The sequence below is a fragment of the Juglans microcarpa x Juglans regia genome, chromosome 4S, assembly GCF_004785595.1.
Source record: "Juglans microcarpa x Juglans regia isolate MS1-56 chromosome 4S, Jm3101_v1.0, whole genome shotgun sequence".
NCBI lineage: Eukaryota > Viridiplantae > Streptophyta > Magnoliopsida > Fagales > Juglandaceae > Juglans > Juglans microcarpa x Juglans regia.
In genome coordinates this window covers 25,711,434-25,739,283 of record NC_054601.1, presented here as the reverse complement: position 1 = coordinate 25,739,283, position 27,850 = coordinate 25,711,434, and the positions used below count along the sequence as shown (strand labels likewise).

The following is a 27,850-nucleotide window of genomic DNA, read 5'->3' as shown; positions in this document are numbered from 1 at the left end:
GAATGCAATTAGGACACTGCAATCCATTCAGGAAACTTCATTGGCCTATAAGACGCAAAAGCAACATACATGATAATAATAATAAACAGAGCCTTGATTTCATGCACTGTACTTGGTTTAATGTCCTTATAACCTTTCAAGTACTCTGTTCTATTAAGGTACCCAAATTGTTCAAAAGGAGCAGTTGGTGTTTATGGATATGTGTGCGCGCGCGTGGTTTACCCTTTTGTTTCCCTTTTCTTAAGTAATTGACTGAAAGAAGTCGAGTAAACGAGGCCCATTCAACGTGATTAGCCTCAAGCTAAGGAACATTTGAAGTCTTTTTTTAGTCTTTTTAAAGTGATCACATCCCACAGTACCTCTACATACAACGATTAATATAATATTCTGTTTAATAATTGCAAACTTGGTACTGTTAATTATAAGAGGCTATATAGTAAGAGGAGAAATATTTTAATTATAAAGAGATTAGATAAAAGTAATTTTATAAAGTGGCGTGATTTGACGTAATCGTTCAATTGTAAAGTAATTTGGCAATTTCTACAAACCGTGAGATTTGTGCATTGCGTGTTCCAAACTTCCCAAATATTCCTCCCCATCTCTCTTCTCTCTCTCTCTCTCTCACACATACACACCATTGCTTGCATTTGAAGGATCTTCATGTTTTTTGGCATTACTGACTTTCTTTCTTGTCTCCCTCCCTGTACTTCAATTTCCAACATCCTATTGCCTTGACAAAAAAAAAAAAATTCTCTCTCTCTCTCTCTCTCTCTAGACACATACGATCGAAGGGAAAAAGAAAAACAAGAACCCTGAGCTGAGTCCGCCACTTCCTAAGGCATAGTGAAAGTACAACTTATTGCTTAATTGGAAGACCTTTTTGACTGCCAAAACTGGCTTCATCAACGTTACGCTATCTTACCTCAACTCTGCCATATGGGGGACAGGTTTAAACGTGCGTGTGTTTGCTTCAGCTTACATATGCTCTGTACCATCCCATTTAGCTGGAGCAGGCAGGCAGAGAGAGAGAGAGAGAGAGAGAGAGAGAGAGAGAGATGGAGAGTCATGGAATGCAAGGTCCAGTACAGTTCGTTTTAAATCAATAGGTTCTGTGAAATAAAGAGTTAGTACGTACTTATTTGTGTAATTACTCTAATTTCCTTCTGTAAGTAGTTTTGTTAAGTCTGACATCTTCCACACTCTCCGCTTTAAGAACTTCTCTTTCTCATAAGTCTGAGCAATGCTGCAATTTGTATAGATTTGATGGATAGTTCTTTGAAGCGTCGAAAATTAGCTTGACTGAATCCCTTCTGTAGTGTTCAAAATTCCCAGAAAACAGAACACCTTCAAAGTGTATAGTGACATCTTATTCATGAGTTCTTGGAAGGCAAAAACTGCCAAAGAGTCCATGTGTATGCTCTAGAGTCTAGAGTCTAGTCCTCTTTTAAGGTACCGTTATTCAAAGAAAAATGGTCCTTTGGCTACAGTAAATTCAGAGCTGTGTTGGTTTTCGCCATCTTATACATATAGCCCATCCATGGACCTGTGTTTGCTAAATCCTCATCCACATGTCAATCTCTATCTCTCTCTCTCTCTCCCCACATTCCTTTTTCTGAAGCCACATATAAATGTCAGCGAGACAAATAGTTCAGGTACCAGATAAGCAAATCCAAATGCACATTGACACATTTTACTATATATACTAGCAGCTTGAGTGATGGAGAGGCCTTATGCATTCCTACAGGAAAGAAAAGCTCATGGAGTTCAGAAAGGAGGGTGAAAGGTGAACTAAGGTGGTGATCATATACACAGAAAATTACAAATTACTGTAGTTTCCATTACCTGATCTTACAAATAACTTGAATGTACGCTTCTGCAAGGAGATCGAATGAGAGAAATTAAAGGGTGAGAAACCCATGTTGGAGAAGGGGAGCACGTGCAAAGCTCGCCAAGCTAGACTTCTGAAAGTTGAGCCAAAGCTTGCACGTGCCCTGCTTCTCCAGCAAGAGCTACCCGCCCATTGTAACCATGCGTATCTTCTCGACCATGATTGAGCTGAGATTGCATGAAACTGTGAGAAAAAGCTCATGCATTTATATAGAAGTGAGAGAGAGAGAGAGAGAGAGAGAGAATTAAAAAGATTGAGTCTTGGAGTGGCCAATCTTTAAAGACCCACATGATAAGAGAAGCAATCAAAGAATTTCCAATTTTTGCTGTGAAGATAAAGCCAGCCAGGCCCCATTCTTAATGGATTTTCACATTTTCAAGTCATGAATAACACAAAACCCCTTTGGAGAACAATTTGAAAAACTTGGGAGTCATCAACCATAAGTACTCTCCCCTCTAAAGCGTGAGGGGCACCTGCCTATTGCATTACCTCATGCCAAAGAGTGGTAAATACGGGGCTCTGAGATAACTGGGTTATTGCAGTTCTGAAATGATCTGATAGCATGCCTTAATAGATTTGACCATGAATTTGATACGGCCCCAGTGAATCTTATTCTTACCGGTTTGATCAACTGTTTCAGTAGGTGTGTCCAATATGTTACGTATGCTTGGGTCACTTTGTTGGGGACTTTCTGGGTTTCTGCCGCCAAAATTCTTGCTTTCTCCCAATCTTTTCCTATATAAAATTGAGTAAACTCCAGCCTTGTATATTTGAAATTTGTAAGATTATCATGACATATTGATAGTCTTACTTTCGTTCTACTTTGGTATGGATTAGCTTTGAAATGAAAAAGTATTCAAACATTGAACATTGTACATGGAGATTTTTCTCCATTTCCTATCCTATACACTATTCCATGGGTTTCATGATCAGTTTCTGAGGCCAGTACTCTCAGAACAGCTAATCATGAAAACCCTTTTTCTACCCTTCAACTGACGTGTGTTACCTAATGAACGACATATGCATCATGTATTCAAATACAAGCAATTATGCTGTGTCTGAAACATTAAATTCCCTGCGGGCCAAGCTACCTCATTATATTAATGCTTGCTCATAACCATCATTTATGTTGATGACTTCAAACTTTTTGACCAAGGATTGATGGCAGTGAAAGACCAAGGATTGATGGTAGTTATAGCTTTAATTGGTTAGGAATGTTAGCAAGCGTTATATAATCGTTTTAAAAAAAATAAAATTTATTATTAAAAAATTAATTTTTTTTCGATTTAATATTTATTTATTTTTTTAAATAATTATTCGATACCTGTACATTAACATTTATAACCATCATTTTCTTTTATCGTGGCATTTGAAGATTGGACGGTAGTGGTGGAAATGATGCAGGAGGGGGGGGCACAGAGACAGACATGGGGCACCGCAGCAGAAGCATATAAATGTAAGAAATTTGCACGTTGGGGTTGCGTGTTGGACGCAAGTTTTTCATTAAAGAGAGAGAGTGAGATAAGGGGGAGTGAAGGATTTTGTGATGGTTTTGGGGAGGGCAGGGAGAGTCCCAAGGTGGATATGATTCCTATACTCTTAAGTATTTGTAGAACTTGGTTTCCTTTTTTTCTTTTTTTTACTTTCACCCCCACGATTCACGCTGGACTTCTCTTCTGACTTAGACCTCTGACGATGATCAACGTCAAATTTGTATGTGTACGAAACACTCTTCTTATAGACCGTCAGAGCACCAAGAATGGCGTGTCCTTTGGTTATAAAAAAATAATATAATTTATTATTAAAAAATTATTATTTTTTTATATAAATCTCTTATTTATATATATTTTTTAAAATAATTATACGACGCTTACCACTTAATATTTAAAATTTTTTTTTTTTTTTTACATCATTAACTGAGTTGTTAAACTTTTCTGTGAAACTGACTCAATGGTTTTGCTTTAGCATCTGTCCAGTGAAATTTGAGCAGTACTACCCTTCTTGATTGATCATTAAGCTAGCTAGTATATATAGCATGCATTCTATTTTTATAAGCGTGACAATGTCAACTGGTCTCCCCTTTTTCTCATAAAATATTTGGTAAAACATACAGTCAAAACTGAGCAGTAATTAGCATTGGGATCTACTTTATTGGCACTTTTTTGTGAACAAATTTACAGGGTGAGTATTATATATATATATATATATATATATATATATATATATATATATGAAGTGCAACAATCAGGATCTCTAAAGACAATTTGTTGACTAGGTTTATTTTGTCACATCCTTCTTTTTGTGATCTCTAGACATTTTTTGTGATGATTCCTACCAATTGCACCCTATGGTGTCTAGAAAAAGATAAATAAAAATGATGCAAAGGTTATTTCTTGACTTAAAGAATATCATTTTTAAAATTGACTGGAGGGAAAAAAAATGTCTATCTGATCCTCTTTCCATTCCACTGACCAAGTTTTACTCCTGGCCTAATGCCCCACTTCTTATTGTGGGGGAACTTTGGCTTACAAAAGAAGCAGCAACATAGGAGGGAGCTAGCTGAAAGCTGTCCAGAAAATCTGTAGATGATTGAAAGAATTGCTCCCTTTAATTGAATGTAACACCCCTTCCTATAAGTTAGGAATGTCGCGTACATTTATAGCATAATACCCGACAAAGAGATTCAACATTATCAAAATATCTTATTAGGTGCAAATAATCTCTAGGGCAGGTTTGGGAGATGGGATGAGACACAAAATTCTCATCTCATCTCATCATTACACCTTTTTCAAATCCTCATACAAAATATAATAAACAATTCAACTTTTTCAAATCTCAATACAATAATAATATTAAAACACAATATTTTAAACTCTCAAATAAAACACAAAATTCTCATCTCACCCCCCAAACCTGCCATTGGGTCCAATATTAGACTGAGAGATTTTTTCTTTGAATTATCCGACGTGCACTTGCAAAAAACCTATTGTAGAGGGCATGTGTACCTTCGTGATTGGTTGGGACGCTATTCTTGGACACCCAGTGCCAATAAAAAATATACATTATTTATTAAATCATAAAACTTATCTAACATGACAGTATTTCATTATATAAAAGTTGAAAACATAACTAAATGACATAACTAGTTCTATGTGATAATAACATCGATTCAAAGGTCTAAATGATAAACTAAGTCCATATGGAAGTAACACTTGTTCAAGGTCTAGGTATCTGGAAATTAATTCTACTCTTGGCACTCCAACCTGTATCCATTCAATCATCATCAGGGACATTAAAACAAAAGAACATGAAAACAAATGAGTCGAAGGCTCATAATAGCAAATCATACTGTAAATTTAATTTAGCTTAAGATTTGGCTTAATTTTGGAAACGTTCATGCTTCCTCATTCATACACATATAGTATATAGATTATTCATTAGTAACATAAGTGGAATCAAACATAATCATGATAATACATGTAACATGAATGCATGAATGACTGACTCCATACATTTCCTACATTTCCTATCAATCGTAAATAACTTATTCGTCTTGTCTTTCACCTGCTTAGTGGCCATCACAGCATACGTGCATCGGTCCAATTATTGTTGACCGCATAAATCGTAGCATAACATATGGTGAACCATGCTTAAGTTCGTAGCACCTCATAAATCATAGCATACATATGGTAAACCACACTTAGGTCCCTGGCACAACATAATCATAACATAGCATATGGTGAGGTACGCTTAGGTTCTTATCACCGCATACATCATATCATAGTATATGGTGAGACATGTTTAGGTCTATGTCACCAAATACATCATAGCATACTTATGGTAGACCACATTTAGGTCCGTGATTTGCACATCCACCCATAACGTAAGGCCATTCTTAAAGCTTACTTATCATTCACATGATTTCTTACTTATCATATCACGATACACGTGACATGCTGACTTCGTGAACTTTCAGGATGTGTCATACTCATATGCATGGCATAACACTTAACATGACATACAGACATGAGCATTACAACATAACTTACATGAGCATTACGTGACATGATTTAACATGAGAATTGCATAACATAGCATGACTTAGGCATTACATAGCATAACATAACAAAGCATTACATAGCCCGACATAACATCCATTCAATCACACAGTCAATTAGCATGACATACATAATTTCATTCATAAGCATAGTGTCGTAATTCATTAAGGGTTCATAAAAATGGGCTAACCTGAAATGGCTGTACATGGTATAGGTAAATATCATTTTTCATGCATAACAAAATAACTACATCACACATAAAGATTATGATCATTTTGCTTAGCTCGTTGCTCTATTTTTTAAATTTTACTTAGTAGCTCGTTATCGAGAGAGAGTTGAAAGCAATGGTGGCTGAGGCATAAAACCACGGTGGCGGGAATTTAAGGACATCAAGAGTTTGATGGAAAGCGACTATAAGGTTATTTCTGTGGCGGTTTCCGGCGAGGTAAGTGCTTGGTTAGTTGTGAGGAAGGGTATGGAGCCTTGCTATGTTAAAGAAAGATTTGATTTTCACTTGGGGGAGGTTACGACCGAGAGAGCTTCTTGGTGTGTGTGATGAAATTTTGTGGAGAAAAGAGAGAATTTATACGTGAAGACCCCGGCTAGTCGGTTACAATGTAGAAATCACTACATTGTGGTGGGGTGTTAAAGAGCGGCAGAGCATGAGGGGCTGGCAGTTCAGTCAATCCCCCAAAAGAAAAGAAAATAATAATAAAAAAAAAAACTTATTATTATAAAATAAAAATTCTAATTCCTAATTTGTAACCCGTAGGTTACATTAAGTCACTCAAACTTGTTCCTAAAAGATGTTGCACATCTATGATCTCGACAGATTCTCCACTCACAGTGACCTGGTTTTATGCATACAGTAAACTTCCTTGGCATCACCGAGAAATATGGACAGATATTTTGAGGCTGCAAGATTATTTGCACATGGACTTTAAGGCTAAGTTTGGGTAGTGAGAATATCTGAAAAGTGTTGAGAATATTTGTGAATAGTAATAAAAAAGTAATGAAAAAATAATAATAGAATAATAAATAGTAGGTAAAAAGTAATAAATAGTAAAAAAGTAGGTGAAAAGTAATAATAAAGTAAAGAATAATAGTGAGAGTACTTGAGGTACTCTTGGTACCTAAACGTAGCCTTAACATTTACATATGGTCATGAGCTTTCTTTTTATTCAGTTATCCAACTTCCACGAGGTTCTCTTGGGATTTTTAATATTACATACACTTGGGATTTTTAATACTACATACACTTGGGATTTCAGTATTTTTAACTACTAAAAATACACAATCATCACCTCACTTCACGCAGAAAATCAACATAAGAATAAAATAAAAATCAACTATAGAACTTAAAAACTCAATTAAAACACCTAAAATTCATTTTAACCTTTAAAAAAAAGAAAACTACTGCAGACATAAATAGATTAAATAAAAATAAATTTACAAACTGATGTGGTTTCACGTGATCGGTTATATTTACTTTACATTAAAAATAACTTTATAATATGATGTATTATATAAAATTACGTCAGTTTATAAATTTATTTTTATATAATTTTTTTATAGTTAAAATATTTTTCTTAAAAAAATGGAAGCATGATTGCCCAAACTTGAGGTGGGCCTGGATGGGCCGGTATACCCGCGCCTCCCCCCTCCTTTTGTTGGTCGAAATCAGAATTTTTGATCATTTTCAGCGTGGTCTGGGTTGTGGACACTGCGACATTCTGTGCAGAGTGCTCCAGCAAAAGCCATCAGGTACATCTCGATGCATTTCTACTTACCTCCCTGGTTTTCCAAGTTTCTCGATACGAAATTTATCTTCTGTTAGGTTCCCAAGAGACCGAAGGAGAAAAAAAAAAAAAAAAAATACGGAAAGACGAGGAAAGGTAAAAAAAAGTAAATATCACGACATCATATTTTCCATTGATTTGGTTCCTAACAAAGTGATCTGATTACTTATTTTAACTTCCATTACTCTCCTAAAATGGTTTTAGGAGTTTTAGGAATTAAACAGCACCAAAGGCGAAACTCCATGTGGATTTAGTTTCAGTTTCTTTTCATTTGTTTACCCTGGGGACCAAATGGAGGGTTTGCGTTAGAATAAAATAGAGGTTTTCGCTCTACCTTATATCGAATTGCGAAGAACCCATGCCACAAATTCTGTTAGGTTTCGATGCTTCGTCTTGTTTTCGGAATTTATGAGTTGCAGGCTCATTGTTTGATTGAAGTCCTGAATGGATAGTGGCTTACGCTATACCGTTAGACCAGCGCTTCTTTGTTTGGCTAATTTTCTTGATGCTTTGTTGATTGTTCCAGCCCAAGCCTAGATATCGAATCCTGAACAGTCAATTGTCTGATCCTGCTTTTTGACAGTCTATTGTTACCAATTCTCTGTGCAGTCAATTTGCTCATAGGAATTAAGGCCTAGTTTCCTCATCTTATATTCTTATTCTGTGTTTATACTGACCTGTTTTAGTTCTGTTTGGACATTTTATTTTTCTCTTTTTCTGTATCAATGAAATTAGTATTTATCAGGTATAGTGTATAACCTCTATCACTACATATGTTCAAACTAAATACTTCGGAAAGAGAAAAAAAATAGACCTTTGTGTTAGACTAACACAAAGCTCTGAGGTAATGTTCCTTTAACTCAAGTACGGTGGATGTAAGACTTCCATATCTGATGTTCTGTTCTTCAACCATGCGTTTCTCCACTGTAAAAACCTCCAAACACGCCCGTATGTATATTTTACATTAAGAGCCATTCTAGGATTGTGTGAAGTCCTCCTCAAGCCAGTTTTTTTAGAATCAGTTCCCTGCAGTGCAGTGTCAAGAAGTTAGATGGCCTAAATATGTAAATCAGTTGATCATTCTCTGCAAACGAGTAGAGCTAGTTGTATAAATGGATGATAAGTTTTCATTCTCTCATCGTGATTTGAGTTAATCGTTTGAAATATTTTAGCCAGAGTTATGCCATATAACAAGCATGGTGAAACACGCCACTTGTTATTGGATTATATTCATAATAAAAACCTAAGCATCAATACTTTTTAAAGTAAGCTGATGTGGCAGGTTTCCACATTAGCGGAGTATTTAATGCATCATAATCAAGCTTGCACATAGATTTAGGTCCTGTTTGTATATAAGAAGTGTTTTATCTTATCTCATCTCATCATTATAATTTTTTCAAATTCTCATACAAAATATAATAAACAATTCAAAATTTTCAAATTTCAAAACAATAATAATATTAAAAAATATTATTTTAATAATATTTTATTCAACTTTTAACTTTCATCTCAACTCAACTTATCTCATTTTAACTCACTATCCAAACCGCACCTTATTCTTTTAGTTATACAAAGTTTTTGAATATGTTAAATTATATAATTAAAAGTTCTCGGTTCTATTATATGTTTCAACTTATAATTTATATGCAAAACAGAATGGTTATTCCTCCACCTGTAAGGCCTCCAAGAATTACAAACTATCTAAAGCCTTATGTCCTGAAGATGCACTTTACAAACAAGTATGTGAGTGCCCAAGTGATACACGCACCAACGGCTACTGTTGCCTCTTCTGCAAGCTCGCAAGAGAAGACATTGAGGTCAAGCATGGAATCTACTCGCGATGTGTCTGCTGCTGGAAAGATCGGAAAAATATTGGGGGAGCGTCTGCTGCTCAAAGACATCCCAGCTGTTGCTGTTCACTTGAAGAGAGAACAGAGGTATCATGGTAAGGTCAAAGCTGTCATTGATTCTTTGAGGGAAGTTGGTGTCAAATTGCTTTAAATTTTCTTTTGCTTCATAAAGTGAAATGTATTGTCGACATTTTTCTAAGTGTGTAGTTCTAGAAATTCGAACGATTTTTGAGAGGAGTATTTTGGGAAAGATCTAAGGAAAATTGATGTTGGGGTTTGTGTTTTGATACTGTTCAATGCGATCATGATTGCTACTGGTTTCCTGGAAATTGGGATTGAAACTCAACTGTGTCATTTGTCTTTGATGACAGGATCTGAATGATTTACAAACATAGGTTTATAAAGTTTCTCAATTTGACCCACTTTGGCCAACTAGGAATTAGATATTGGCCATTAGGATGTCCCGTGACCCACCATATAAACTTTCATATCCTTTGTGGTGGCTATGTTCTGGCGGCTACTGTAGAAGTGACATTGATGGTTGTGATTGATGCTAACACATACATAGTGGTGGGTCATGGTTGTGGTGCCATGACTAGACTGACTAGACTGTCTTTTCTTTAATGGATGTCATCCGGCGGCATTGCTGTTTAATGGATGTCTTTCTTTTGTTGATGAACGATGAGCTTGAGGACATGGGCATGATTGACCTGTTGGTATTTTTTAATAAATAGAATTTTTTTTGTAACCTTTTTTTAGTGCTATTACGGTAGCATTAGAAATTGAAAAGGGTATTTAGGGTGGTTTTTTTCTAATCCGTTAATAGCTTTTATGGTTCAAGAGTTAATGTACGTTACAGAGTTATCTATGGTTTTTAAAGAAAAATTATGTTTGACCATTGTGGGACTGAAACGTTTTTTATCATTAGTTTTGTCATTTTATCTTTTATCGGTTCTGGGCTCTTGTGTTTATTGCTAAGCCGTTTGAATTTTTTCTCTTTCTAATACTCTTTTACCGGCTCTTTATTAATGATGTAATAAGTTGGTGTAGTCAACTTTTAGTTAATTAGATGCTATTAAGTACCATTTATGGCCAACTTTTTTTTTTTTTTTCAAATATACGTTGAGAGTTTCTTCTTCATTGATTGCCCAGTTGCCGGATGGAGGAAAACGTTGATTTTTTATTTAAATGGTTGAGCATATTGAGGGAAGTGGGGATTCGTCTGATTATTGTTTTTTCATTTGGGGTACAAGATAAAATATAAAATTTTTATCTCATATCATTATTATATATTTTTTAAATTTCTATATAAAATATAATAAATAATTTAATTTTCTCAAATCTTAATACACATTTTTTAAATTTCAAAACAATAATAATATTAAAACATAATATTTTAAACTTCAAAACAAAACATAAAATTCTCATCTCACTTTTCAAACATAAAAAAAAGGGTTGTACCTAAATAATTTTGAGAGTTTTTCTATACAAAGGAAAGGTATTTTTTTTTGTGGAGTTTTGAATTCAACTACTTGTGCAGAGTTAGTTCGGGTCATACGAAGATCAGTTAGATTGTTGTATTCTAGATGAGTCAAGTCAAGAGGAGTTTTACTGCATCGGTTAATTTGAGATTTTGTATACCGCAGATAGTTTGAATCTCTTTAAAGAGAACGATATTTCTATGTTTCAGTCCAAACTAACTTCGTTTAAATATTAATTTCATTATAACTTTTATTATATTATTGTGTATTTTTACCAACTTGACCACCACCATTTTACCACTTAGATTTGTGAAACGATGCCCACCTGACCTACTTCCACGACCCATCCATCCTTCGCATCCCAATGATTGTTGAGACTGCTGGCTTCTTGACGATATCCCTAATCCATGGCATGGGTGGGTATACATCCGATCCTTATCCGTTTCAGTTTATCCTTTCTGTCCCTTTTGTTCCTTTCCTATTTCCCTCCACTTTTGCAGTCTTTCTTATACTTAAACAGCACCCAACATCTTTGTTATAGAGTTGTAATAAATAAATAATAAGATTACTCAATACATTGATCAAATCGATTCGAAAAAATAAAGTTCAATTCATTTTATTTATTGAATGACTGATTCAATTCATATTAAGTTCTTATCGTGTGTAAGTTTTTAACATTGTATATTCAAAGCATAGATGAAATCTTGTCCTCTCAATGTGCCTATTCCCTCTATTTCAACATTGCTCTGGATGGCCCTTGGCCATGCACCAAGCTTGCTCCGGCAGCGTCTACGTCAATTTAAATCGTGGTTTCAGAACCACAGATTGACCAATTATATCAATAGGTAACGGCATTTGATCTGTTTATCACGTCGACAAAACTCAAACCTGTCTCCTATGGAGGCTAGCTTAGCTTTGATAAGCGGTAGACCGAGAATCTAGGCCAGGTCCTCTTTGTAATTCGATACAACTCCGAGACCATTCTCTTCTCATTTGGATAAATACAGGGTCTTTCTCGGGTTTCGACGTTAACCTCACCCATCACGTGACTTTGAGTCATAAGACTCATAAGTCGCAACTCTTTGAAAGGCACGTGTCACCCGTCCTCCTTAACTCGATCTTATCGCTATTTCGTACGTGCCCGTCGATCCTCTTCCCACGTCATTGGTACCCACTAGATCGGAATCGACGGTTCAGATTACATTTTCCTACCAAAACCTGCTCGACCTATAACGCCTCCCTTCGTTAAATAGCCCCTGGATCGAGGATTAACTTCCTCTATTCCGAGTGTGGGAGTCTTGTTACTACGTACGAGTGGCTAACTTGCTCCATGGGTCTACTGGACCAGCTGTGGGACGACACCGTCGCCGGTCCGCGGCCGGATAGCGGCCTCGGAAAACTCCGGAAGAACTCTGTCTTCTCCTTTCGATCTGGTTCCGGCAAGGGTACGCGGCGTTTTGCTATTCGTGGCCGGTGGTCGTAGATCATTATATTCCTATCGACGAACTGAGCTAAAATTCTCGAAACGAATATTATTCTAATCGGACTGCTCATATACTTTGAGCTTCAATCTATCATAATTTGTCTACTTTGAATCTGACGGCCATAATTCACACCTTTTTCTGAGGAATTATTCACCTCCAACAATTCTTTAAGCTGTTTCTTAGGTTTTTCTTAGGTTTCTTATGCTTATAACCGAATCAAAGCGAAGACTAAAGAGTATCATTACTAAAATTTGATTTGCTCTGATGGCGTAGATTGTTCGGGTTTTCAAAATTTCTGACGAACAGATTTTGAAGTTTCTTTCGTTATTTCTTTATTGCTGTTGCTCAGAATCTGATAGCGGGAACGCAAGATCGTACGGTGAGGACTCATCGGAGGAGGCGATGAGAGTTACGCGCAGTATCATGATAATAAAGCCACCTGGGTACCAAAACGGTTCGCCTCCGGTCTCGCCGGCCGGCTCTACTCCTCCGGTGTCTCCCTTGTCCGGTAAGCGCTAGCTTCACTTTTTTCAGGTCGTCTCCTTACTAAATGTACAAATATGGCCCCGGAAATAATATCTCCGGAAGAACTGGAGGGAGTCCGGGCTAAGGGTGGAATGGTCTAGAAACATCCACAAGGGATTTTTTTTTCTTTTTTAATTTGCTTACTCTACTTGTGGATAAACACGATGTAACTTTTGGCGTGAGCAATAATGTTGGTGGTTTAGCTAACATAGTCTACTAGGTGGTAAAATGACACATATATCCTCATCAGGAGACAGTAATGTATGGGTGATGGGTGTCATTCATTATTAACCAGGGTCCCCACCTATGTGAGTGTATTGCCAATTTGGGTTGAGTTAAGGTGGGGTTCTATTGCCCTTCTTGGAGGGGTATTAGAGTCCACCTGTTGTGCTTCGAGTGGGGTATTTGTCACGTCAGAGTGACTTTATTGTTGCGGTTCTCGCGCGATTCTTGAATTGTGCATGACCACGTACGTTTGGATGGAGTCAGATTGACGTAGGTTAGGTATGGGATCTGAACATAATGGTTGTGACCTGGATCATGTGTAGTTTTGATGGACTACTACCTAAAATCTCACTTTGCAAATAAGCATTAAGAATATAGTTATATGACGCCAAGTTGGAGTGCGTGTATTTTTGTATGCATATGTGCTTGTGTGGAGTGCATGGCGCATGTATATAGTGCATGAGGTGTTGTAAGGAAGTTAATGTTCAAACTCTGAGAACCTGATGTTATATGCACTCAAATGTTATTGACATACGAGTGTTCTTAGGAGGTGGTAGAGACTCCTTTCGATTTCGAAGAAGGTCGACTTCGGATGCGTATGAAAAGGCGAGCGGTGAAGTACCAACCAGAAGTCCGGCATCTCCTCCTTATGATGTGTGATATGTGAGAATCTTTCCTCCTCCAAATATTAAAACTCATCTTCTAATGTATTTAGGTATGCTATGTTCTTTACCGGGGTATGTGGTCGATGCTGTGTGCTTGTTAGTGTAGATATCGTACTGTGTAGCCAAGGTTTTTTTTTGTATATGAAGCGAGTTTCGAGTTTGATGTTGGAGAGTTTGTGGGAGAACGCGGCTAGTGTTCTATCTCATGTATAATATACATAAAACTTCTCTGCATGGCTTCTATTTCTGTATGGTGCAGTTTGTTCTGTTTAAGTTTTCTTTGCTCAAAATAATAAGAAGAGTAACACCTCTCTCTCTCTCTCTGTCCGCCCCCATTGTTGTGTGTGGAGCTGCATGTTTCTAGCATGCAAGCATGCATGAAATATTGTCTGCTAAAGTTCGAACATGAGATGAAGCTTTATACAATTTGTCACTAAAATGAAATACTTTGATACAAGAAATGATCTGAATCATGCAATAAAATCTAACAACTTTGTATTTCAGACATTAAGAAATGCAAGAGTCATGTATAATTCTATATATGGTATTTTCCAATTGAACAAATTAACAGCATATCTTTAGTTGATGTCATCATCATGTCTTCCTGCCATAGAAGTAATTAAGGCTTGGTTTCCTTCTAAGACTAAAATTTTAAATTTTAAAAATCTTTTATCTCATTATCATAATTTTTTTAAATTTTTACATAAAATAAAATAAATAATTTAATATTTTCAAATTTTAAAATAAAAATAATATTAAAAAATATATTTTAATAATTTTTTTTAAATTTTTAATTTTAATGTTAGTTTATCTCAATTTATTTTCTCTCTAAAAATAAACGAGGCTTAAAAGAAGACTTTAAAAAGGGCTCATCTATTATAAGTTGGATGTGCATGTTACTACGGATTACAAAAAGATTTGAACTTTTCACAATTCCAACATGTACAACATAATAAGCTCGCAGTCCCGCTTGTAAGTGTGGTAGGTGGGTCGGTTTAATTGTCATTTAAAGGTACGTATATGCTATGGTTAATTAACACTCAACATCGGCCGGCCAATATTTATATATATATATGCTGCTTGGCCATATTTATAGTTTTACCTTAAAATCTGTGAAATTCTTCTCAAAGTCGGTAACAAAAAATATATCTAAATCAGTTTATTAAATTTATTGAATATTTCCCAAAACATCTGCGGTGTTTTTTTGAAATATATATATATATATATATATATATATATAATTGACTATATAATTAATCCACCATTAAGTACTATTTTTTCTTATAGAAAATCTAATCCTAAACCGATCTAGCTTCTAACTCCACACACCAGTTGATGTGGCCGAGTTTAAGTTGGTGTGGCCGACCGAGTTTAAGTAACACGGTCCAATTCCTTTGAGTAAAATGCATCTTCAATGCTTCTTTTGTGAATGTCGAATCCCCACGAACGCATCTCCATCTGCGAAGGTCAGATGAATTTTCACGAATAACTTTCTCTGCATTACACATTACTAGATTTGCTCTACTGCTAACACTCGTTTGCTTTATTTAAGGTAATCATCAAATTTTGTTCCGTTTGGTTTCTAAGAAAATGGACGAAATGAAGGAAAAAAAGAAAAAGATAATTAAGAGTTTCTATATTCGTTGCATGTTTTGACAGTTGAAAAGTTTGATGAGGCACAGGAAAAAAATCTTTGTGTTGAAGGCTTTTTGTGTGGAAAATTCCATGTTTGGATGCCATGAAAGAAGTTTGAATGGTTTTGATGGTTACCATCTTTTTTCTTCTTCGCGAGAAATAGAGAGATATGGTATAACATTTGGGGATTAGACGAAGACGACACCAGATGATGACGACCGCAACAAGCTTTAGTCCTACCCACGACAACGACCACAGACAAAATATTGGGATCAGACAAAGATAAAGATGATGACGACGACCACAACAACTCTTTGGTTTCATTTTCACGAAGATGAAGACGAAGTTGCCTTCCACGAAATTTCCCTTCATTTTATGTTTTATATCCCTTAATGGATACTTGCAAGATGCTGATCTTCTATTTTAGCACTTTGTTCAACCATGCTATCTACTACAATGTTCAGTTGGTGTTAGTTTCCTGGTGTTGGTAAGGAAACGGTGGAGAGGCGAATCTAAATGGAAGATTTGAGAGAGAAGGTCGAAAACGTGGGAGTAGTCTTCAAAACGAATCGTCTAAAAAAAAAAAAAAATAGAAGGTAACTCACTTAATGGGCGGTGTTGGAGACTTATGGTCTAAGAGTAGAATTACTCTTTTCCTTAACATCTAAATAACATTTTACCTACTATAATCTAATATTTGTCTTTGAAGTTAACGATGAGATAGGCCGGTGCCGTACTGGGCCGGCAAGACCACTGTGATATTCTTATTTTGGGATTGACAACGGAGAAAGGAAGAAACTTTGCCAATACACTGTTTGATTATTTTATTTCTCGTTATGTCGTTTTATGATCATCATGATTCATGTATATGGATAATTAGTGATGATTTGATTGATTTATTGGTTTATCGTAAAGAAATTTGAGTAGTAAAGTGATAACATATAATATGTTGGAATAGAACACATGATTTGTTGAAATAATTAAATAAATGGTCTTTAGTATCAATCATAGGCTCTGATATAATTCAGGTAAATTCAAACACTCCATAAAAAAGAAGACATGGACATGACCTGATGGTATAGTTATTACATGGGCCATACGTGTTAGATTATGATATAGGGCCCCCTAAATTAGCCTGAAAAAAAATCCCCACAAAAATAAATAGATAAATAAATAAAATAAAATAAAAAAGAAAAAAAAAGAGGATATCATGATCTCCACACAAAACGCAGAAATCCGCATGGTACTAAGTCAAGAAAGAATAATCAAAATGTTTGAAATTCCAGAGTCTTGGAATTAGTTCTAATGTCAGACATGGCATTGGAGTGATTAATTATACTTTTTTTTTTTTTTTTTTTAATGAAATCTACAAATCATTTTCTTTTTGTTTATAATCAGATTGTTTAATTGAACATAACATTATTCGATTACTAATCTTAATAAATCACACAAATAATTTCTGAACTTTAAAATTTCATGACTTTTAAATCTATGGAAATTTATTTTGAACAGTAAAAATTGAAGATTTTTTTTAGGACGAGTCGAAGCATTATAAAATTAAATGTTGTAAGAAATAAAAAAAAATTAAAAGAATTTGAGTTAATTACACTTTATCCTCTCGAACTTTCACTCAATTTACTATGTATATCCGAAACTAATAATTGCATCAAAGTGGACCCACTTACTTTCAAAATTTATCAGTCCCTCCCTTCTGTCTACAAGCACCGTAAAAAATATAATGAAAAGTGCCTCCATGTGCTGTTCACGTGCATGACATTCATTATAAATATATAATTTTTATTTAATTTATTATCATTGACCATATAAAATATAAAGTAATATATGCTATCACTGATTTCCCTCATAACAAAATGAACACAATTTTCAGATGTTGAAAGAAAAAACAAAATAAAATGGAGTTCAATTAGAAGTCATTCATGGAAACCACTATTTTAAGAGGTGTTGGGTCGATAAGAAGCCTCTTGCATCTGAGCAAACAACACCAACTACATATACAGATACTGCTCAACCAAAATCAAGGCAGGACATTCTCAATCAGTAGTGCTCACACTCACACTTACATGCAAATACAGTAGGTGAACGAACAAAAGGGTGTTTAAAGCTAAAATCTCTTCGTCTGCACAAAAGATAGTTCCCAATTTACATTTCTTATAGTCATTTCATCAGCCATCTCCAATATTATAAAAGGTTAGGCTTCTCTTTCACCAAGCCTGTCGGCTTACTGATAATTCAAACCCTAACATGAACGAAGCTTGCCGTGTCACTTGCCGTATCTCCTATTCGAACAGAAGGAGTCTCCAAACAATCAGATGGTTCCAGCTTTAGGGGGCTGTCAAACAAAGATGAGAAAATGAAGGCAAAACTTTGGGCGAGTATGAAAGTTCAATAGTCATAAACAAGAAAAAAAAAGAAAGAAATGAAAACATTAACATAAACTATGTCACATCTTCAGAAAAGGAAGAAAAAAAGAGAGAGGAAGAACTATAACTTAGTATATATACCTTTTTAAGTTTCATTCGGGATGTATTAGACCCACTTGCTGATGCTTTAGTATCGAGTGGTTTCAATATTTCAAAAGAACATACTAAAGATTCATCGACACTCAATAGAGCACCAACATTGTCAAACTCTCCACCATAGTTTGGAGCTGAAAATATTGTGACCAATCTTCGTTTAGCAAAAAACTCGTATCCATCCTCCACCACCTGCAATAAGTTCAAAAATGTCTTAACACAGACCAGTTGAAGTTATTTCACTGAAGATGGTCAGGATGCATGGTGCAAAAGGACACTTAGGGTGTTGAATACTAATCACAGAATCTAATGTATTCTGTCACATTTGTTTGACAATCCCAGGACCATGGAATAAAATGCTTCAGAAAACAGAAAAAAATAATCAAACTACGAGGTACTAATATGGATGATAACACTGATCATTTTTCAGGTTACAAATGCTCTAACAATTATTGTTAGGCTGGCTGTTTTAAAATCGAAACCACCATATTATATTTAAAGGGTAAATGGCTAAATTCCAGTGGGTTAGATCCTGCTGTCAAACTTGAGAGATTCCTTCAAGAACCTACAAAGAAAAAGCATGCAAAGCTTTTATTGACTGACATCAGGGCTTGTTCAAAATAAGATTGCTTTACCTGATGACCCCGGCAAATGAGATCAAGGTCATTTTTATCCAAAAACTCGGCAACCCTATCAGGTCCAAAAGTACATGAGACACCTCGATCACTCTCAGCCCAGCCCTCAATACTAGCATCAGGATCCGACCAAAGCAGATCACAGAGGAGACCACTATCTGGTACCTCAGAAGGTCTTTGAAGTTCCTTTATTTGATCCAAATTGTGCAACTCTGGAGAGAGTCCGCCGTGCATACAGAGTATCTTGTCATCAATGAGTGCAGCCACAGGCAAGCAGTTAAAGCAGTCAGTAAATATTTTCCATAGCCTAACGTTGAACCTCCTCTTACACTCGTCATAAAACCCATAAATTCGATTAATCTTTGCATCTTCATGGTTTCCTCTCAACAGGAAGACTTCATTAGGATATTTAATTTTGTAGGCTAGAAGCAAACATATAGTCTCCAAACTTTGCTTGCCTCGATCTACATAATCCCCAAGGAAAAGGTAGTTTGCAGAAGGAGGGTAGCCACCATATTCAAACAGCCTCAATAGGTCACGGTATTGTCCGTGTATGTCACCTGTAAGATGCCTGAAATTTTAGAACCAAGGAGTGCAAGGAAAATACAAACTGCGCACTATTTTGTTGCATTTAATCCACAGATTCTGCCTTCTGGTTCCTAAAAACGAGCAGTAAGGTCATAATCCACTGCAGATGGCAATGTGTATAAATTTGAATACATGATGATCAGTGTCCATGATAGTATTCAGACATGAATTGCCTAAGATTATGCTAATCCTCGTGACAGAAAAAAAAAAAAAAAATGCAATACAATGGTCTCTCCCATCTGAAAGCTTAACAATCATTTTAAGCTATCCAACAAACATAGACAGTGCCTTCATTTTTAGAATTTACACCCACACATCCTTAGTTCTACATAAAGGCCCTAAATTGCCACAACCTTGACATTAACAACGGGTAGAGTTATCAATAAGTTATTGATTGAAATTGCGTTTCCATGTAAGAAGAATAGATTCGGTATACTTGAAAGACACCCTAGTGTGCCACTATTGAAGATCTCACAAAGATGAAATCCATTTACTGATCCTATCTTTTCCAAAAAAATTATAAGCCAAAACCAAATTATCAGAAAACTAGAATTTAGGACCCAAACTTTCATCCATAATCTCCCTTAAACTAGGTCCAATAACATTCGTAATCATCCGCGAACAACCACAGCATGCGCAACTTCTTAAAATTACGTGATTCAGTATAATCATAACCATCAATCACAGAGAAAGAGAGAGCGAGCTGACCGCATATGCGAACTGGGGCATGAATCTCAAGGAGATTGGGCTGAGAGAGGAAGATTTGCCTGGCGTTGACGCAAAGTTGACGGATCTCTCCCTCAGAGAGCTGCACCTGCTTCCCTCCTTTCCCCTCCAACAGCCTTCTTATTATATCATTCAGTACCCCCGTATCCATCATCCCCTCCATTGTCATCATCATCATCTTCTTCTCCAAATCACACCCAAAGAGGCTTGCGGGATTGGGTAGCTATCAAATCAAGGGGAAAATGGATCCAAATCTAAATTTTTTGGGAGAGAGGGAGAAGGAAGGAAACCTGATAATTGCCCCGAGAGAGAGAGAGAGAGAATGCACAAAGGAGGCAGAGAGGAAATGAACATATGACAAACTGGGAGAAATCAAACAAAAAATCAACTTTCCAGATAGGGAAAGAAGAAAGGGAAAGAGGGTCTACAAAGAAAACTGCAAAACAAAACAAAATACAATTTGGGATGAAAGAAGGTTATCAAATATTCAGAGAGAGAGAGAGAGAGCTTAGAAGGGAAGAGGGTATGCGCTAGATTCGAAAGAAAAGAATCCAAAAGCTTAAAATTTTGAGAGAAGGCTTAAATTCTGAAAGAAAGGAAGAAAGGAAAGAGAAAGAGGGTCAACAAACGAAACCCCAATAGTTTATACGTTAATTGGGATAGATGAAAAACCAGGCTACTTGCCAATTAAAAAACAAAAAAACAAAAGGCCAACACAGTGATTAAAAAGAGGTGGTTGAATATGAACTAAGAAGAGGTAAGCCAATAATGATGGATACCGGTTGTCAATTTCATCTAATCCTCCTTTCCCTAAAGAGTCTTTTCCCTCTTTCCTTCCCAAAATCCTTGTGCCAACTGCCAATCTAATTCATTGCGGTTGAAACTTTTAAACGAAGGGGAACTAAATGGCACAGAACAGGGACCGGAGCATGTTAGCAAAACAGTACACGTGGAGGATTTGGAATTTTTTTTTTTTGGTACGAGGAATGATGATGGTTTTAGAATGGAAAAGTTTTTATTTTTATTTTTTTTATGTCGTTGACATTTTACAGTATTTCAGAACATTTTTGGATCGTAAAATTTAAAAAAAAAGAGATTTATTATTAAAAACTTAAATTTTTTTTATGTGAATATCGTATTCATTCATTTTTTTCAAAAAAATTATACGATATTTACATATTTTATAATTATAAATATCATTTCTCATCATTCTTATTCCTCTTTAATCGTCTTAAAAAAGAAGAGAAAAAAAAAAAAAAACAAAACAAAGTTAACATTTATGAGTAGTTAAGAGAGATGAGAGCCTCTATGCCATTGACTTGATAAGATCTGAGATAACTTTTGCATCAATTTAGAATTATAATCAGTCTGGACAGAGGTAGGACGTGAGTTCGGTCAGGAATCCCAAGGACAGATCGAGCATAAGACAGTCCAACGTGTGAAAGGAATTAAACAAAGATGGTTTGGAACAGAGGCAGGCCGCAGGCGTATGTCAAGGGGAAGTGCTCACAAAGAGCAGAGGGATGGTGTTCCAACTCCAAGATAAAAAATAAATAATAAATAAAAATCTTTGATTTCACGTATCAAATTACACATCAATATTAAATATAAGCATTTTTTTAATAAAACCGAATTGAAGATGTAGAAAGTCTAACTTCTGGCTTCCTCTACTTTTTTAGATGTAGAAACCGCGTTCTCTGAAAGAAAAGTTCGTTACTTTGCATACGTGCGCTTTCAATGTGGACCAATCAAAATGACATTTAGATGGCACGTGTTATGTCTTCCATTTTCCTTTTTTTGACTTTTCAGATGACCAATCAATCACTAGCATCTAGGTCAAAAATGGTATTTCAGCTCATCTCTGCTTATTCTAAATGATTTTAAATTCAACTTCTTATTCTCTGTTAAAACTATCTAAGAATTCAACAATATATCTCAACTCATCTCAATTCATTATTACAATTTTTTCAAATTTCAATATAAAATGTAATAAACAATTCAACTTTTTCAAATTTCAAAACAATAATAATATTAAAAAATAATATTCTAACAATATTTTATCATCTCAACTCACTTCAACATCCAAACACAACCTAAAAAAAGTAACAAAGAATTTATTTGAAAAATGGTAATGCAAAATTCAGTGTTACAATTATAAAGAAATTTTATAAAAATAAATTCATAAATTAGAGTGATTTTATGCGATATATTAAATTTATTTTATAATAAAAATAATTTTATAAAACTAACAATACTGTGCAGAAAATTTTTTTTTTATTTACATTAATTTAGTATTTTTCTTATTTCTTTAACTTTTTATTTATTTTATTTTTGAAGTTTTATCCACACGACGCATAGCATCTCAAATAATTCGTGTCAAAAAATAATTGATTAGTACTGTTACGGATTTTAACTATTTGCTAATAAGATTTTGCAAAAGAGTCAGGCGCTCAGAGTAGTCCGTTCAAGTTTACTGTTTTTAGTTTGATTTTTTCTTTTATTATTCTTTTCACATTTTTTTATTTAAATATTTTTAAAAAATAAAAAAATATCCCAATACACTTAAAATCACTAAGTAAAAAAAAAAAAAAAATTTGCTAAGAGGTCAAATGAAGCGGTACAATTGAGAGGACAAAATAATTTTTTCCTTTAAGAAAACGACTGATTCGATATTTTCCAGACGTAAATTTCAGTTGTAACTTGCTGAAAAGTGTGACTATAATATCAGAAATTTGACGCAAATGTGTATATGACCAAGTTTTGTTATAGGACTTGGTTAAGCTTATAAAAAGAATATTTTAATTTTTTTTTTTCATTTTTTATTTTTAAATGAAGGCAAATTAAGTTACAATATGGGGATCTAACCTCATAATAACTAGACGTGTCTTCTTAAGCAAATGACTGGAGAAGATTGATTGTGGTGAATAAATAAAGGGATTTTGTCCTTTTAACTTACTCAAATTTAAGATGGTCTAACTTCTTACAACATGTTCCTTAAAAAAAACCATGATTGAGAAAGTTCTGAAAAGATAAACCCATATAAAAACAGGACTAAAACATAAATGTCTGGTACCTGCAAAATTCTCAAGCTTCAATCTTAAATGAGATAAAATAACAGTACTGTCAAAGTTCAAGTTTGTTCTAGTCAACTTGGTGGTTGGTGCCAATGTTTCAATGGGTTGAATTGTGACAAACATTTTAAAGAAACACCCCCCTCTTTCTGCAACTACTTTTGAAAAAGGTAGTTGGAACCTAATTTAATATCTTCAATTCAAAAATAAAATCGAGTAGAAGATCAATATGAGGCCGTTGTATACTAAGTTGGAGGCCTATACAGCTTGTAATGCAATGAAATCAGAGATGGATGAACCGAACCGGAGACACTCATAGAAATTGCACTCTGTATATGCCCTAGATCCAGCCTGCTAGCCAGGACAGTTGAACTTGTGATCGATGCGGATGATGAAGATAAATGACTAAAATCTAAGAATAATATCTTTTGAATCCGTATTAATGCGACTTTCACAAAGTATAGCCAAGCCAAGCCAAAGAGAACATGTAAGATCTAGTTCCGACTACTTGTGGTTCGAAACAAAATGAAGAAATTTTTGAAAAAATAAGCAAGACAAGTATAAGCTGTTCACGTTTTGTATTCTCAATTACAATGCAAGTGAAAAGCAGATTTTTACTGCTCTTGCAAAAAATGCCTAAGAATCTACACAATGAAATCTGGTTAGAGATAAACAAGGCGACCAGAAATGATAAAAAATGGGGTTAGTGCACACACAAGCAGATTTAACAGGGCAATTTCAATCTTTTCAATGAAGTGACCTTTCAACTTGCAAACAGGGTTGATTCCATGCACACAAGCACTAAAAAAAACAAATAAGAACCAGTAATTTTATCTGGCACCTAACAAATGACCCAAAAGTCAAAAGGCATAAAATAAGACAATAACTACAACCTAACTTTAGTTATAGACTGCATAGAAGCTTTCCTCAACAACATAAGCTCCAATTCTTCAAGGAAATGAGGAAGAGCCACAATAAGGTTGGACAGGTTTAAAAGAATTATCCGGATTCATACACTAAGAAATTATAGTCGTGGGATCTCTTTGTGACTAAAGCATTTCATATTATAATTTGACTGCACAAGCTGTGCTTCATCTGTTAGTAAATGCAATGCCTGCCAGCTATAGTTTATTACTTAAAACAGTCAAAATAACACACAGAAAGCAACTATCTCTCATGACACAACAATGCTTTATGATTCAATGTACATGTCCTAACTTATAGTTTCAAGCTATTCCATTTAAGGAAGATTGAAGATGCCACTACACTAAACTTCAAGTCACCAGATATCCCCCTTATCGTCATTATAGCAGCAAACTCATAAGTCCCTATCGAAGCAATAGCTCAACTGACACCAGCCTTTGTGGATTCCTCCCTATGGAGAAGGCCGAAAAACTTTATCATCCTTTCAAAGAAATAAAAAATGAAAAATACAAACAAAAGGAAACATGGAAAATTACTCTGCCAAAATATTCTCCCAAAGGTTTCTCTAAACAAATTCTATTTTTTGGCATATAGATTGCTCCCCAAAAACTCTTTTGACTATTCCCAAGATGGTCTAGCTCTTTGTCCTTCGATCATTTGATTCAGAAAAAGCTTTCCAACAGCTCAAGCTACAAACCTTCATGTGATACAAAATTTAGGTGAAAAATCTGATTATTGAGCTTTTGTTCATTTTATTTTTAGGTTAAAGGAAAAATGCTAGTATGCCGCCCAACTTTGCCCCCTCGTTTTGACCACTCATGTATTTAAATCTTTTTTAAAAATGTTTCTTTACTTAATGGTTAAGGAAATGACTTTTAGTGTATTGGTGTATTTTTTTTAAAAATATTTAAAGATGTTTAAAAAATGTGAAAAGGAAAATAACAAAAAAGTAAAATATAGAATTTATACTAGTGGGCACATCCAACGGTCGAAGCTGGGCAGCACACTAGCATCACTCTTAGCTTAAAATAGACCTTGAGTTCACATTTTATAGAAGGCAATCTAAATAAAGTCTTGGGCAAACAGACTTAAATTTTAACGGGAAAAGAACACAAAATTTTAGACGTTTGTTGAAACAGGCACATACAAGATGTTACAATGCCAAATTGATGCCTAATGGGAAAAACCAAAATGAATGGTTAACATGGGTTGGCGACCCAAGTTTAAGCTCAGTTTCATACTCGAGCACATAATTCATACCTTGACATAACATGTGAGGTTTAAGTGTGATCGGTGATAATTATCGAAGCCATAAAAATGTTTTTACCTTAGAAATTCATTTGTGAGTAACAAGAGGAACATGCACATTTTATCCAATATTCTACATTCTTTCTCAAGTAATTTATCTACATGAACCACTGCCATAACACCATTCACAGTTCTTACAGCTAACTACACTGCAGGCAGGAAGTTCCACAAACTCTAGGCAACACAAGAAGAGCAATTGACGACAGATTTTGTGGCAGCTGGAAAACTAAAAAGAAGTCTCATTGTTTATGCTTGAAATCCACCTATAAAGAAATAAGCTAGTTTTCTATGCATTTCTCTTAACGGTACTTCAAATGTAGAATGCCAGTGAACCTCATTTTGATAAATTATACTAAAGCTAACCCGTGTCCTAACAGTGCTCCCAGTCTCCCTGATGATGGAAAACAAAGTACATGTCAGGCTCACTGGAGGGAATCATATTCAAAAATATAATGGAAGCGAACAGATTAAAACCTAACACCATCATATTTTTGTTCCCAAAATTTGCAAACAAATCCCAAAAAAAGGAGTGAAAGGAAAGAACAAATTTTCATTTAAAACTTTGAACTATTCACAATAAGAAACTTGTTTCTTGTTCATCATTTTTTTAGTGATTGGGAGAAAAATCATTTCAGTACGCAATACAAAGTTACTGAATCCAACCAATGGTCATTGACTATATTTAAAGCCTAAAATTCAGAATAAGCATGCATAGTATTAAGGAGTTCTTCTACTTGTAAGCCGGTGAGTAAAGCACACCCTCCATGCCGTTGACATGACAAGACTTAATTTGTAAGAGATTTAAAATTAAAATTTATCTTGCAATCAAGTCTTGTCATGTCAAGCACACTTTCCATGCCGGCTTATAAATAGAATTTTTCAATATCAAGATGTCAAGATCAAAGATTGCTAATCTAAGCACACGAATTAATTATAAAAAAAAAAAAAAAAAAAGCACACGATTCTTGCTTAAATTTCTCCTAATAAAGAAAAGTAAGTGCATTTGTTTTGAAAGTTCTTTACTCACCCATTATTGCAATTCACTCTCACCTCCTAAGCAAAGCCGAATGGTTGGATTCAGAAAAGAATGAGTGGACGTTTTGGTTACATATGAAAATTATTTTTCTGAATAACCATCGATCTAATCATGTTATGTTATGCTCAACAGTTATAAGTGACCCGCGTGAGCAATGAAAAGAGAGAACTGCACAATTTGTGCAGTTACAACACAGTCAAACTGCAGTTACAAATGTCTCCAAATCCATTATTGCCATGGTTATTTCATCTCTAGGTTGACAATATACAAACGTAATTCATCCATCAACATCGGGAAACAAGCAAAACCGAGATCGATTGATATACCGATAGACCCATCAAACAGATCAATGGAAGAACAACAACAATTTCCTCTATTAAGCAGAACCCATTTCAGTTAATATCAATCATACAAATACCCGTAATTACAATATCTTTCCCTCAATAAGAAGAAACAATCGGGTTAGTTCTAACCTCCTTAGGCTGCACATCGTTGCAATTCAATCCACACCCACACTGAGGGCTTTCCTCAAAGTTATTAATAGGAAAGTCCGCACCTGCTATCCCGACCGAGAATCCGAGACTATCCCTTTCCTTTGTACCTCAACAATATCGACCCAGAATAAGAAGAGCTTTACACTAACGCCCTCCAAGCTCGAGAGCTTGCCTTCCGATATGTGCCCTTTGATGGTGGACTTGTACTTTAACTGGTATGACCCATCGAGAGAGAAACTGCAGCTACCACCCAATTCAGCAGAAAATTTTCCGGAGGCGGGATCAAGATCGTAGCCTTGCACGCCTTTGGGAAGAATGCCAATGGGGAAGTTGTAGTCCTTGAGAACTTCGTAGGCGGAAGGCTTAGTGGGTGTGATCGTCGGGCTGGTTTCTGAAGCTAACGACGGTGAAATGAACAGAATGAGGCACAGAAATGCCGGTGAAAGTTTGAATGTTTGCGTCAAGAAGAAACCCATCGCTCTTTCTTGCTCTTCTTCCTCGCGTTCCCTCTCTGTCCGTCGCTGTCTTTCTATTTATGAAAATTGAAGTTGAATGGTAGTTGAGCTATATATATGTACTCGCTTTGTCTACAGTTTCTACTTTCCGGGAAAGGACTTAATCGGGCCGGGCCGGTCCGGGCCGGGCCGGGCCAACCCGAGTCCTTTATCGACCCGAAAGAAGCAATGGGGTCATGAGTTAACGGGTCGGCCGTCCGATTTAAAACTTGGAAGTCATTTAAATATTTGAAAAAATATTGCCATCAGCCCACTGTTTAGGATCATCCAAAACACATCATGATAAAATGACTAAAAACACTCCCAACAAAACCCACTTTCCTCTCATCCAAACCCACTTCTCTCCCCAAACCCATGTCGCCCAAGCCCTCCCCCCTCGCCCAAGGCCTACAGCCCCTCGCCCATCCTC

General features: G+C 35.5%; 4 protein-coding genes across 5 annotated transcripts; 2 read left to right on the top strand and 2 right to left on the bottom strand.

The window, feature by feature from the left end:
• Nucleotides 1–7,617: 7,617 nt before the first annotated feature.
• Nucleotides 7,618–9,957, top strand: LOC121262356 (50S ribosomal protein L18-like). The gene is made up of 3 exons (XM_041164805.1): nucleotides 7,618–7,710; nucleotides 7,784–7,841; nucleotides 9,401–9,957. The coding sequence occupies exon 3, from the start codon at nucleotides 9,402–9,404 to the stop codon at nucleotides 9,744–9,746; it is 345 nt and encodes a 114-aa protein (XP_041020739.1). The 5' UTR covers nucleotides 7,618–7,710; nucleotides 7,784–7,841; nucleotide 9,401; the 3' UTR covers nucleotides 9,747–9,957.
• Nucleotides 9,958–12,341: 2,384 nt separating this feature from the next.
• Nucleotides 12,342–14,298, top strand: LOC121262358 (dormancy-associated protein homolog 3-like). The gene is made up of 3 exons (XM_041164807.1): nucleotides 12,342–12,521; nucleotides 12,910–13,068; nucleotides 13,858–14,298. The coding sequence occupies exons 1-3, from the start codon at nucleotides 12,407–12,409 to the stop codon at nucleotides 13,968–13,970; spliced, it is 387 nt and encodes a 128-aa protein (XP_041020741.1). The 5' UTR covers nucleotides 12,342–12,406; the 3' UTR covers nucleotides 13,971–14,298.
• A 3,226-nt stretch (nucleotides 14,299–17,524) lies between these two features.
• On the bottom strand, nucleotides 17,525–20,974 carry LOC121262354 (serine/threonine-protein phosphatase PP1). 2 transcript variants are annotated; one of them, XM_041164801.1, is made up of 5 exons: nucleotides 20,384–20,974; nucleotides 20,076–20,274; nucleotides 18,780–19,339; nucleotides 18,133–18,336; nucleotides 17,525–17,960 (listed from the first exon to the last, which is right to left on the bottom strand). In XM_041164801.1, the coding sequence occupies exons 2-5, from the start codon at nucleotides 20,269–20,271 to the stop codon at nucleotides 17,937–17,939; spliced, it is 984 nt and encodes a 327-aa protein (XP_041020735.1). In that variant the 5' UTR covers nucleotides 20,272–20,274; nucleotides 20,384–20,974; the 3' UTR covers nucleotides 17,525–17,936. The 2 variants fall into 2 exon arrangements, with proteins under 2 accessions (XP_041020735.1, XP_041020737.1); XM_041164803.1 differs by having other exon boundaries at nucleotides 20,076–20,271.
• A 5,757-nt stretch (nucleotides 20,975–26,731) lies between these two features.
• Nucleotides 26,732–27,477, bottom strand: LOC121262357 (uncharacterized protein At5g01610-like). The gene has a single exon (XM_041164806.1). It carries the CDS (start codon nucleotides 27,400–27,402, stop codon nucleotides 26,992–26,994), a length of 411 nt encoding a protein of 136 aa, XP_041020740.1. The 5' UTR covers nucleotides 27,403–27,477; the 3' UTR covers nucleotides 26,732–26,991.
• Between the last annotated feature and the right edge of the window lie 373 nt (nucleotides 27,478–27,850).

Coding starts and splice junctions, on each gene's coding strand:
- LOC121262356 (XM_041164805.1), top strand. CDS start 9,402: ATGGTTATTCCTCCACCTGTAAGGCCTCCAAGAATTACAAACTATCTA.
- LOC121262358 (XM_041164807.1), top strand. CDS start 12,407: ATGGGTCTACTGGACCAGCTGTGGGACGACACCGTCGCCGGTCCGCGG. Junction 12,522..12,909: donor TCGATCTGGTTCCGGCAAGG/GTACGCGGCGTT, acceptor GCTGTTGCTCAG/AATCTGATAGCGGGAACGCA. Junction 13,069..13,857: donor TCCGGTGTCTCCCTTGTCCG/GTAAGCGCTAGC, acceptor GAGTGTTCTTAG/GAGGTGGTAGAGACTCCTTT.
- LOC121262354 (XM_041164801.1), bottom strand. CDS start 20,271: ATGATGATGATGACAATGGAGGGGATGATGGATACGGGGGTACTGAAT. Junction 18,337..18,779: donor TCATTTGCCGGGGTCATCAG/GTAAAGCAATCT, acceptor AACTTATTGCAG/GTGGTGGAGGATGGATACGA. Junction 17,961..18,132: donor CCCGAATGAAACTTAAAAAG/GTATATATACTA, acceptor TTTGTTTGACAG/CCCCCTAAAGCTGGAACCAT.
- LOC121262357 (XM_041164806.1), bottom strand. CDS start 27,402: ATGGGTTTCTTCTTGACGCAAACATTCAAACTTTCACCGGCATTTCTG.